The sequence below is a fragment of the Babylonia areolata genome, chromosome 26 (genome assembly GCF_041734735.1).
Source record: "Babylonia areolata isolate BAREFJ2019XMU chromosome 26, ASM4173473v1, whole genome shotgun sequence".
NCBI classification, from domain to species: domain Eukaryota; kingdom Metazoa; phylum Mollusca; class Gastropoda; order Neogastropoda; family Buccinidae; genus Babylonia; species Babylonia areolata.
Genome location: NC_134901.1, coordinates 32,227,984 through 32,241,669, shown reverse-complemented (window position 1 = coordinate 32,241,669; position 13,686 = coordinate 32,227,984). Strand labels below are relative to the sequence as shown.

The window sequence follows — 13,686 nt, the reverse complement described above, 5'->3', positions numbered from 1 at the left end:
CAATGTTAATCTGAACTGGCTTGGTCAATGACAGGATGGTGGAAGAAAAGTGGGAAGGTAGACAGAAGAAAAGTAGAAATATCCCCGGGTAAATCTGGACGAGCCAGATATGACCCGGGGGTTAACAAACAAACAAAAAACAAAACAACCCCCCCCCACCCCCCACCCACCCCCAGAACATGCTGCATCGTCAGCAGTCAAAACCAGTGTGCATGTCCGCCCCAGCTTGCGGGATATTATCACCTGCCCGCGTACGCGCGCGCGCGCACACACACACAGTGATGGAAGACAGGCAAACAGAGATCGAGATGTGTGTGTGTGTGTGTGTGTATGTGTGTGTGTGTGTTTGAGGGGTTTAAATGTCTTTCGCCGAGTTCCTTCTCCACAATGAACTTTGCTCAGCAAAAGTACTGGTCAGCATGCATCAGTACACGTGATGTTTAAAGCTTTAATGTCATTCATGAACGTTCAACACCTAACTGGGGAGACAACAAAGCAAAAAGCGAAATTCTTTATTTCAAAGGGTAATGCCAACATCGATGCAAATTTTCTGTCATCACACATGTAAGACATTGTGAACAGGATTCGCACTTCCAGTGCAACGAATGTCGAAAAAGAGGAAGCGTCCTGGTCATGGTGCATGCTCCGAGTGCTTTATCACAACTTCCTTCCCGAAACACGACATGGAGAACTCTTGTATCATCACCAACCATACAGAAATTCAGCATATCGTCTTCTGATTGGTTACATTACCATAACTATCTAAAAACACAACACATATTCGAGTCCATTTATTTCAATAAATGGTTTTTAAGTGCGACATAGCGTGACAAATTAAACATCGCAAAATAAAACGTGACATTTGAAAAGTGCATAACTTCTCAACTGTCCCCTGTGCTATAGTCCGTCCCGACAGTCAAAGCCTGAAATCTATTCAGTTTCAGACTGATCTGATACATCGTGCTGTCGCGACTGAAGAATATAATCACACCTTATTTAGTGACAGTATTTTTCTGCAAACAATCGTATCTGCTGATCTGTAACATGCCTGAATACAAAGCACACACACAAACACAAAAACTTAAAAACACATCAAGGTTTTATTTTTCTTACTTACAGGTTGTAAAGCCGTAATGTCGCAAGTCAGAACAATATTACAGATCTAAGCACATCGACTAAAATTATCAACGTACCGATCACCAAAGTGCGGCGTTGTCAAGGCATACACCGAGATTTTCTTTCGAAAATAAAACACGCGAGAATAGGGGGAAAAAAACTTTAAGCAAGTAAACGGTATCATTATACATACAATGAGACAGCTCTGCACATCAGCTTCTAAAACAAGCTGTTAAGCTTCTTCTTTAAAAAAAAAAAAAAATTAAAATCTCTAAAATAAAGTCCGAACTCGACAGTACGTGTTGTCGGTGTTGAAAGTACACATGATGTCAGCTTCACTTCTGCAAGAGGTCAGCAACGATTTTGTGAGACTGCTTTGTGAACAGTGTGTACACAGTAATAACGTCAACGCTTATTTATGACACGTGACGTCATGACAGAGCTATGACAGCATGCTGAAACTCGGTAAAGTCATCGGATTATACAAATATCAATAAATGATTATTCTCATGTATCCTGATAATGTTTACAATGGTCCGATCGAAACACCTCTCCTCACGACGGGGTCAATTTAATGTGCGCTCCAGACAAAGCCCATTCTATGTTCATCACAACTTAGCAAAACGTAAGTTTCAACTATTTGAGCATTCGTACAAAGTCAACATCCCTGTTAAAATAATTTCACACACACAAAAAGATAACTATGATAAACGCTGTAAGCGCAATGTTCACTTACTAAATATATCTCTGTATTGGGTAAACACTGAAAAAAAAATCAATCAGAAGTAACCAGTCCTTTAATATCTGACACCTATTTAAAATGTTCTTGAATGTCGTTTGATCCGAACCGACTGACACAAAATGTGTGGACATACTGGGCTGGAGTGCTCCAAGTAAAACAACGTCAGGACAACTGTCCCGTTTCTACACTGTCCAAGGCGGAATCAGAACCAGGAAAGCGTCTACAGTAAGTGAAGAACTGGCTGGGGCAAACATTAACACGTGTTGAACTACGAAAAAGGGCGAAAAAGGTCAGCACAGTGACAGTGGTGTTCTGTCTTCTCTTCTCACAGGTCACACAACAGGACGGATGAACAAGAAAACTGATTGGGTGACGACAATCACGACACAGACATGGCTACCACCGTATGCTTCAGCGAGACTCACTGAAACCGCTGTTCACCCATCAAAAGTGTTTTCCTTTGCGCTGGCCACTGTGCTCGGTCAGGCCAATACCTGCCTCAATTTCCTTCTTCATCTCATGCGTCACTGAGGGGACGTGTGATGTCACGTGGTGTGACAGAACCAGCGAGAACGAAGCCAGCAGTCAGACGTGTGGAATTCACTGTTCACACACTGAGATGGCAAAGTACTTGGGAGGGGAGCGGAGGGCTGGAGGGACGTTGACCCGACGGATGCAGCCGTCGTAGTGTGCCGTCTGGCCCTGTGACACACAACGTGCACATCTTAATCCACAGCAAACTCATCCAGCAAAACACAGTTACCAAACAGTAATACTGCAAGTAACAACACACACTCACCGTGACCGCAGAGGGTGTCAAACAAAGAGGCAAAACAACTGAACACAAAGTGCCAACCTTCACCATTCTGATTAGAAAACGAACTGATCCAATTGGGGAAAAAAAAGCAAAAAAAAAAGCAACTGACTGACGACCGCTCATGCTGAGTGTAGACGTCTTTTGCGGAGCCTCTCTCTCTCACACACAAAGCAGATTTTTTTCTTCTTTTTTTTTCTCATAGTGAAATGGCGACTGCGGAATGCCGGCTGTTAAATCTGTTCACCACTCTCACAGTCGTGAAAATAGTACTTAAAAAAAAGTAATGTGGTTTCTGATTTTCCGTACGTGACTGGAGAAGGGACAGTTTGGACTTGGATTTTGCACTGTGTGTGAACAATGTGTGGATAGTGAAGGTTCCTCAGATGGCGAGCGGGGTACAGTATCAAATTTGATGTTCAAGATAATCTAATGTGCATACTGTGAACAATGCTGTTCGAAACTTGTGAAACATCACAAATTATGTGTCAGTGGAAAAAAAAATATCGGAGGGCAACAAATAAATGCAGATCATAATATTTTTTGTTGTTGTGATCATTGTATATTATATACTGTAAACTAAACCTGTGCTGATATATATCATAACATCAGTTAAAGTCAGGCTACATAGGATATGTCTAGTACTACCTCTAGATACTTCTCTGGAAAATTAGCAATAAGCGCAAACCGTCATCGACATCCTCTGTCAGTGACACTTGTGCAAGCTCTTACCCCAGTGTTGATAAACATAAACAAAACAAAACAAAAAAGAAACAAAAACAGGGCAGCGTAGACAGTGTAGACATTACAGCTGAAGATATGGATACAAAAGAAACTCTGGCAGAGATTGTTAAACAGCTTGACGATGTGTCAACAAAAAATGATATTCGCGAGCTCAGAGAAGAAACGAGAAAACAAAACGAAAATTGCTCAGACTTCCGAATGGAACAGTTAAAGAGCACTGTTTTTTTAACTCAGAAATGAGAAAGACAATCTGGCTACAGAAGTAAAGACTCATAAAGAAGATAACAAAGAATTATTAACTAAAATAGAACAACGTGTGAAGGAGCAACACAAAAAGACTATTGAACGATCAGGAGCAGCACGGCTGTCTGTTCAATGTGACGGTGTTCGGGATGCCGGAGGTTCACGGAGGGAAAGAGACAGTGGAGAACTGTGTTGGACACTGTGTCAGAATTTTTACTGAGAAAGTCGGGGTGCCAGTGACCAAACATGACATTGAAATAGCCCACTGAACCGGAAAACCAGGCGGTAGCAGACCGAAACCGATCATCGTGCGGTTTCACTCCAGGATGCAACGTAGCCGGGTGATCGCAGAACGCCGTCGAATAAAACAAACAGGTGTGTCAGTGGGGGAGGACTTGACTCAGCTGAATTATAAATTTTTGAAAAAGGCAAGTTTGCACTCAGCAGCTCTCGCGGTATGGTCTTCAAACGGTAATGTTCTGGCAATGCTGAAAAACGGAAAAACTATAAAACTAGATGTAAATATGAACGTTGAAGACGTATTCGTGAGGGCAATGGCTTGGGGGGAAAAAAAAAAAAAAAATAGAGGGGACGGGGGGAGAGGGGGGACAGCGGGGGGAGGGGGCGGTGTCACTCCCCCCCCCCACTCCGCCCCCTCCCTCCGATACTGATTAAATTTCTTCTTTATCAAATATAGTGCAAACTTGTGATTCTTGTGATTAATTCTTTACTTGGCCTTTTCTTAAAATGTGACTTGAAGGCCTACCCAGATTTATTCGTGATCAACACACACATGTTCGTAAGGGTACAACACACAAACACACACACAAATAAAAGAATGTGTACAACTGAACAGAAGATTGTCTAACATATATACTGTCACTGAGATAACATAACATTTGCTATGGTATTACGTAGAGGTGGTATTGTGATCCTTTTTATGCTTTAATGAGACTGTTAACATTGTGACGACACGATAAGAAAGGGACACAAACCAAGCAATCATGATGTGAAATACAAGTGATGGCCTAGAGGTAACGCGTCCGCCTAGGAAGCGAGGGAATCTGAGCACACTGGTTCGAATCCCGGCACAGTCACCAGTATTTTCTCCCCCTCCACTAGATCTTTAGTGGTGGTCTGGACGCTAGTCATCTGGATGAGACGATAAACCGAGGTCCCGTGTGCATCATGCACTTAGCGCACGTAAAAGAACCCACGACAAGAAAAGGTTTATTCCTGGCAAAATGCTTTAGAAAAATCCCTTATTTATCTTTAAATTTTTATTGTTTTAATTCTATTTAACTTTTTTATTGATACGAATAGAATATAGAATATGTCTTTATTACCAAGTGTACCGGGGTCACAAGGAATATTGAGGGGGGCGAGGGGGATAGTATATAACAAGGTACGAACATAAATCGAAAATCATACACAAACACAGATACAGTAGAAAATAGGATACACACATATGCATATCAATACAAAAACTTGTGCATACTCATACACGCACGCACGCACGCACACACACACACACACACACACACACATATGCACGCACGCAAACACACACAAACATACACACACTCTCTCTCTCTCTCTCACGCGTTTGAACAGAAGCAGCATATTACATGTGGATGGGGCTGATGACTAGATCTTCAGGTAGATGGTTGTTGATTGCACAATTCTATTTATCACACTGAATTTATTCGAGAGACAGGGCATTAACTGCTGTGGGGAAAAAGCTATTGGCGAAGCGATTGTTTTTCGTCCTTAAACTTCTGTACCGTCGACCAGAGGGAAGCATCTCGAAAATCCCAAAAGCAGGATGTGATTCGTCCTGGCTGACTGATTTTGCTTTTTTGAATAGCCGCTTATAATATATGTCGTCTAGAGAAGGTAGACCAGCCCCGGTAATCTTTGTGGCAGTTTTTACGATTCTGTTAAGGGCTGCAACTTCTGCCTAGGAAATGCTTCCGTACAAAACAGTAATGGCGAAGGTTAGCACACTTTCAATGACTGCTCGGTAGAAATCAACCATGAATGTCAAAGTGTTAGCGGGAGGGCAATGTTTTCACTGTATCTTCTGTGCAGTGTACGTCTTGTCAATCGTGCAGCCAGACAGAGCAAACAATGCTACTTGTGGTGATATGTTTCATATGCTGAATATGATACAAATGTCTGAATATGTTTCATGATTATGAGTATAATTATGCCACACGTTTTTATGCTTCGCCTTGGAACATTGTTTTCAGGATCTGGCCGACCTTACGACACAGGCACTTGAAACCCCATGGCAGTGTTGATAAAACTGTGGCAGACAAACTGTCAAAATGATTGAACTGTATATTCTTATTCTTCAATGAATGTATATATTTATTACTTCATACACTTATTTACTGACTGTGTTATTGGTTTACTGATTGACTGATTAACTGTGAATTGGTTTATCTATTTATTCATATATTTATTCATCTGTCTCTTTTTACATCTATTCACGTTCTCATTTATGCAGTTATATCAGTGTAATTTTATCCTTTTTTTTATCGAAAGGCAAGATGTGGTTGGATGGCGATGTTTTTTTGTGCAGAGTCAGTATACTTAAGTGTGTGCCCACATACATTATATGTACATTAATTCATTCTCACACACCTCCAATTTCAGTTTCTTTTCCTTCACCTAACCACACGCAAAACGTTCCCCAATTTCCACAAAAACAAAACAAAACAAAAAACAACGGGTAAAAGGACATAACAAAGCAGACAGCAGGAATGTCTTGGCAAGCCCTGATGATCTCGTGACATGGCCATACCATTTGAGCTTGCGTCTCTTGGCCAAGGTCAACAGGTCTCCGTAGGGCCCAATGACTTGCCTGATTCTGTTTCGAACTTCTTCGTTCGTGATATGATCTTTGTAGGAGATGCCCAGGTGTCTTTGAAAGCATCTCATCTCAGTGGACTGTATTCTCTTTTCTATTTCAGCTGTTAAGGTCCACGATTCACATGCATACAAGAGTACTGATGTCACCAGGGTACGCATCAGTCTGATCTTTGAGCCGAGTGCAATGTTCCGGTCGTTCCAGATGTACCTCAGTTTTGTGAGTGCTGCTGTCGCCTGTGCAATCCTGGAGAGTACTTCGGGTTTGGATCCCTCATCTGTCACAATTGCTCCCAGGTATTTAAAGCTGTGGACAGTTTCTAGCTTCTGGCCATCCACTCTTATGTCAGTGCTGATGCCATTGGTGTTGTTGGTCATCAGTTTGGTCTTCTCTGCACTGATCTGCATGCCATAGGCTCTAGAGGTTTTATCAAGGTGGTCCACTAAGCTAGCTAGCTCCTCTTCTTTTCCTGCTAGGCCATCAATACCGTCGGCGAAACGTAAGTTGGTAACTGCTCTGCCTCCGATGTTGACTGTTCCTTTGTGGTCTTCAAGTGCATCAGTCATGATTCTTTCCAGGAAGATGTTGAAGAGAGTTGGTGAGAGCAAACAGCCTTGTATCACTCCGACTGTGGTTCTGAACCAGTCCCCTATGTTACTGTTGAAGTAGACTGCGCTGGTGGCTTTGTCGTAGAGGTTCTGTATCACTCGGGTCAGGTTGGCATTGATGTTATACAACCTCATGGTGACTGATATTGTACCAGTGTGGATAATAAGTTATTTCACGTAGTGCAGCTTCTTGTGTTCCGCTTTGATTGTGTAGGCATCAGGGTAATTCATCTTTTTGAAGATCCGTTGATATAATATACATACTTATGAATATGAAAATTTACAGCTTTAATAAAGACGCGACCTACACATTAGGATATAAAGAAAAGAAGTTGCGGGGTGGCGTTGTTCCAAATCAAAAGATCGACGTTAACAAACATTATTTTACCCTAAAATTCCCTGAGGTATTTCAGTCTTATGCTAACCCCACTTTGACTGGAGATGTTGACGTCACTAATGCGGCATGGAATTCGTGGATGGACAACCCGATACAATGGTGGCAGAATCAAATCAACTTTGACGTTTAGTGTGTAACTGCAACATGTATAATAATCCGTATGGTAAAGCAGTTTATCGACGTTTGTGTAACGAATTTAATGCTGGAAACAAGGATTGGAGGCAGAAAATAGAAACGAGCGATCAGCGGTTGGGATCGTTTGTTCAGTATGAGACCCCGATTTGGGCTGAGCGAATATCAATGAGAGGGACCTGTATTTTTTAGCCCAAAGGATAAAATGAAACATGCTGTTGATATCTCTTTAGCTTGGACCACATTCATTCCTGATAAAGGGGTAAGTTTTACACATGCGGGAAAAGTTCGTCTCAACGATAGCATACGCACATATGTGTGGGCGTTATTAGGAGCACAGGCACAAACTCGCACGAGTATAACGAAACAAGGAACTGGATTTGATGCACAAAAACAATTCTTAGCAAACGTTGAAGATGCTATAATAGCTATTAATGCACCAGTCAATCTACAATCAGCCATAAAAAAGGTACCAAGACGTTCTTCAGTATGCAAGATCTAATAATAATAATAATGGTACTTATATAGCGCTAAATCTTGTGCATAAACAAATCAAAGCGCTTTCGCACCAGTCATTCTCACGCAAGCATAACTCTAAAACTGAAAAAAAAACCTAAAAAGACAAGGAAGAGGCAGGGAAGGGAGGCTATTTTGGGAAGAGGTGGGTTTTAAGGCCAGACTTGAAAGAGCTGAGTGTGGAGACTTGACGAAGCGAAAGAGGAAGTTCATTCCAATTGCAAGGTCCAGAGACAGAGAAAGAACGGTGGCCAACAGTCGAGAGTTTGAATCTGGGTATGTGTAAGTGGAGTGGATCCGAAGCTGATCGTAGTGAGCGAGATGGAGTGTAGAGGTGAAGGCAGCCACAGAGATAGGAAGGGGCTGATTTGTGAATACATTTGTAGCATAGAGTGCTGATCTTGTACTTTATTCGGTGTGAGACAGGGAGCCAGTGGAGATGTTGCAAAAGAGGAGTGGTGTGCTCAGATCTTTTCTTTCTGAGGACGAGTCGGGCAGCAGAATTTTGTATGCGCTGAAGGGACTGAATGGATGAAGCAGGCAAACCAGACAATAGAGAGTTACAGTAGTCAAGGCGAGAGAGAATGAGAGAAACGACAAGTCTAGATGTTGCGTCAGTGGACAGATATTTCCGGATGGAACTGATGCGCCGCAGTTGACAGTAGCAGGATTGACATGTCTGATTGATAAATGTTTGCATGGACAGTGTGTTGTCAAGGACAACGCCGAGGTTCCTGACTGAAGTGGACAGAGGGATGGATGTACTGCCAAGTTTGATTGTATTAGTTGTAATGGAAGACAGTTTTTGTTTAGTTCCTATGATCATTGCTTCAGTTTTGTCCGCGTTCAATTGTAACTTATTTAGAGTCATCCAATTTTGAATATCCAGGAAGCAGTTAGATGTTTCTTGCAAGAGCGACAACAGTTTTTCAGGTGTATCACTCTTCTGGAGTTGAGTGTCATCAGCATAAGAATGATGACTGACATTATGGCGGTTGATAATTTCAGCGAGAGGAGCAGTGTACAGTGTGAAGAGCACTGGGCCTAAAACAGATCCCTGTGGGACTCCATGTTCAATTTTAACGGGTTGAGACTGGAAATTATCAACAATGACAGACTGGAATCGATCAGTGAGATAAGATTTGAACCAGTTTAGAACAGTGCCGTTGATACCAAATGTAAAATGAAGACGGGAAAGAAGGATTGAATGGTCTATCGTGTCAAAGGCGGCTGACAAGTCGAGAAGAGTGAGAAGGCAGATCTGTCCTGAGTCGGACGCTAGCAGTAGGTTATTCAGGATGTGGAGGAGAGTGGTTTCGGTGCTGTGGTCAGCACGATAGGCAGACTGAAATGGGTGGATGAGATTGTTGAAACAAAGGTGATTGTTGAGCTGCTTCAGGACGGCTTTTTCAAGGAGTTTGGACAGGAATGGAAGATTAGAAACTGGTCGATAGTTTTTCAAAATGTTTGACAGATTAAACACAAAAAAGGCAGAGGCCAACATAGTGCAGCCAGTGGGCGCAAGGGCAGGTTACTATCTGAAGTGAACTTTGTATTTGGTGTTAACCTTTATATGGCTCCAGCTGATATGGCACTTAGGGTTGGCACACAGGTTAGTTACAATACTAAAATTATAATTGCAACTGGAAATCAGAATATCAGTGTTAATGATGGGTGGATTGAGCGCATTATCAAACCACATATACCAAGTACGCAAGGTACACAAATTACATAAAGTATGCAAGGTACACAAATTACACAAAGTATGCAAGGTACACAAATTACATAAAGTATGCAAGGTACACAAATTACACAAAGTATGCAAGGTACGCAAGGTACACCAGGTACACCTTACTATTTAGTCACTCCATCAGGTAAAGCCCGTCAATGGTCTAAAGGTCACTGGGCTTTTGTATTACCTACTGATGCAGACAAAGCGATGATTGATTCCAAAGTGATTGATTATAAATCGGGTAAACCATTAGCAGTACCAATGGCCAACAAGGGTTTCTATCAGTGTCCCCACCGGTTGGAGTACTCTAACGTACAAAGATGAAAAACTAATTCAGACATCTCGACCACGGTTTGCATTACCTGGCAAAACAAGAGCATCCCCCATATTGTATGATATTAATACTCCTGATAATAAATTTAAACTATAAAAAAAACCAACAGCACCAGAACCAAGTCAACCAAGTATTCACGAAGACTATAAAAGCGCTGTTATGTTAGGTTTGATGGGAGTAGGATTACTATTTATTTGGACGCGAAGCGTACAGAGCAACCCCGACAATTAGTGCCCACAAGTTGTTAGCTCACCACCCAACAACCTTTCCCAATGTACCCAATAACCATGAAACGATAGCCCCTATAACACCTGGAAGTGCATTAACCACCTTTAAACCTATTTTTTTTAATAACTCCCCCAAATCTTTAAGTTTCTTTTTTTTTTTTTATCCAGCTATCTTTGTGACCACCCTTACCATTACCACCGCTACCACCACCCCTACCCCCCCGCGCCCCAACAGCTAACACGATAATACTGATAATCATACCGAAGGCAGTAAGAATGGAAGCAATAGTGATACCTGATACCTTGTTCTCTGAAAAGCGTTCGAATACGTTCTGCCAGTGTTGTGTCTTCATTAAGAACTGGGCGTACTGTTTCACGTATTCTACTGATTTATGATCGCAGTGTTTCTTTATTGGCTGATATTGCTTCTAGTCGTGCCGAACGCTCAATGTTAAGATCATTTAACTGTGAACGCAATTGTCTTACATCTTTATCAATCAACTCTGCGGACTTAATTCTTATTTTCAAAGTTGATATTTCATCAACGAGATTAGATAGCTTGGAGAGGTTGTCAGGAAGATTACCAAGCTGTGTTTACATAGCCTTATCTACGCCTCTGCGTTCACGAACAAATTCACTCAGTCCGCTAGTGTTTAGGCGAGGCTCAAAGTACTTCATCAACCGTGTGTGAAGCAAGTAAATCGTCCATCTCAATTTCTTCACCTCGTCATGTTTCAGCCATTTGGAGAGCCACAACCGCTTCGGGTTTAAGTTGTTTCCAGTCTGTAAAGCCAAATTCATTGCGTATAATATTTGTACCACCAGCTTTTCCAGCTATAGATGGAAATGCCAGGGGTTGTTTCGTACGAGCATTAATGATATCAAAATCTGGATTATTCTTTTATCGTAGTGTACCTCTACTGTCAAGTTCAAAATTTGCATAATTTCGTCCAGTGGTGTGCTCTTGCCCCAACAGATTATAGTAATCATCAACTGCGCTCTTTAATAATTGTGTTTGCAAGGATTCAGGTTCTGTTATTGTAGTTGTTGTGTCAAATACATCGACATAATCTTCAGCCATATTAGATTCATATGTTTATATATAATGAGTGGAAGAAAGCCTAATCCAATGAGAAGTTTGCGGGAGCCACGGGGGATAATGGGGGTGCATCAGACTCGTGATTACAAATAATCCATCCACCATTGAAACAAAATCAACAACTTCTTGTACACTTTCCTAATGTGGGCGTTGACGATGTAATCGCTCCAGCTTGTGTTCGACTAGCATTTCAGATTTCTTTGAATTCTTCAACGGATGATAACAGAACGTTCGTTGATAATATTGGCAGAGGAATAGTACGTAAAACAACCATTCGCATTCCTGGTAATGAAATCACGAGTGTTGAAGATAGTGATGTGTTTTATATTTATGGGGATCTTTGGCGAACTCGACAAGAACGAGCCAACGCTGTTTATCAAGGTATTGACTAGAGCAGAAACCGTAATGTTACACGATTGCGTATTGGGGCGGGGAATAAAGATGACTCTGTTGCCAAAGATGTAGCCATTGCATATGTTTACAATAAGTGATTTTGTATTCCACTGGATTTTGAGTTGTTAGAATTCCAAATACCATTTTATCAGAGTGCTCTTGGTGATCGATTAGAGTATGAACTTACCTTTAATGCTTATAATAAGATTATCCATAGTAGTGACACTGAAGCATTGTAAACTACAGAAGGGGTTAGTCTAGAGTTTGAGAAAGTCACACATCCTGAACTTGTGAGACAGATAGCCATTTATTACTCAGGCAAGCTCGCTATGGTTGAGTATTACGACGTCGTAAAATTCCTCTGGATAAGTCTGACTCCCTCTGGAATATTAATCTGAATGAGCCGGCAAAAAGTATGAAGGGGGTACTGCTGCTGTTTGATGAGTATTACAATCCTAAGATCACTAAGGTTGAGGTTACTATCGAAGGTGTGCCAAATTAACTGTTTAGTCAAGGTATGCGTTCTCAGCAGTTGGATGAAATCAAAAAGTTCTTTGGAACGCAAAAACGTGACCCCGAAATAGATAAAGTTTCAAAAGATTTAGAACTGGCAGATGTCACGGTCGATGATAATTCTCTTCACGGGAGTGGACGTCGCATTGAAAATGCGTCTGAAGGTATTACAATTCAGATTATTAATAAGCCAGAAACAGCAGAACCGCTGAACGCGTATGTATTTTTTGTAATTATAGACGCTCAATTAAATGTGAAGATGGGAGATTTGTCGAGGCTGTTTACTAAAAAAGCACATTCTACAATCATTTGCGGGCAAACGGGTTGGGGTAAGACTGAATTTATTCTGAATTTATTAGAGACCGAGTATCGTGGTGTGTTGTTATTCTATGTCCTACAATCCATTATAATGAAGCCTATCATCGTGACTGGGTTAAAAAAACAACAACAACAACAACAAATAAAAAATAAAAATAAATAAATAAAAAAACAACTGAGGTCTATCTTATAGATCCTGGCGATCGACTGCATGATTGGCTGCAACTGTTTGTTTTTTTTTTTTTAATATTCGCGGGGAAGCCGACACTGAAAATTATTGATGACTGAAGTGACTTAAAACTCTTACTCAAAAGAAGCAATTGTTGAGTAAACTTGCATTCTCCAGTAGGCATGCGGACCAATCGGTAGGTGTTGACTCAGAAATAAAATTCGGTTCTTACTGACCTACGTGAACAAACATTTGGGTCGCTTAATTTCAATGGAAGGATAGGGACTCCTTTGAAGAATTCTTAAGGCAAAATGATGTTATTCCACAAGATGAACGTAAAGGGGTTAGGAAAGCATTAGCAGAAACCAAACATTCAAAGTTAATATTAAAAACTGATCAACCTGTTGCTTATAGTATATGTGCTTAACAATAATTAACAGCTGCCTAGCATTGCTTAGCAATTCTTTAATACGTCTTATTTTGTATCTAATTTTTCAGTATTTTAAACTTAAAAGGTGTGGTGAGTCTGCTAGCTGTAGGTTTTTCCAAACTCGAAAAACTGCCTTTGCGAGGGCTCCCGCACCAAAACTTGACTTTAACGGAATGGATGTTATGATGACAACTTTTAATATTGGATTGGCTATGGCTACAAAGGATATGCTCGAAAAACAAGGTATTCTACCACACGATATTTTGAAGTAATGAATTGAATAA

General features: G+C 41.1%; 1 protein-coding gene across 2 annotated transcripts in view; it reads right to left on the bottom strand.

Annotated features, from left to right (window-relative positions):
- Window positions 1–536: 536 nt before the first annotated feature.
- LOC143300515 (laminin subunit alpha-2-like) overlaps window positions 537–13,686 on the bottom strand; it is a 95,045-nt gene continuing 81,895 nt past the window's right edge. For both annotated transcript variants that reach the window (XM_076614248.1, XM_076614249.1), the window contains exon 5: window positions 537–2,560. In XM_076614248.1, coding sequence (XP_076470363.1) covers window positions 2,459–2,560 — 102 coding nt within the window. In that variant the 3' untranslated portion in view covers window positions 537–2,458. The remainder of the gene's footprint in view (window positions 2,561–13,686) is intronic.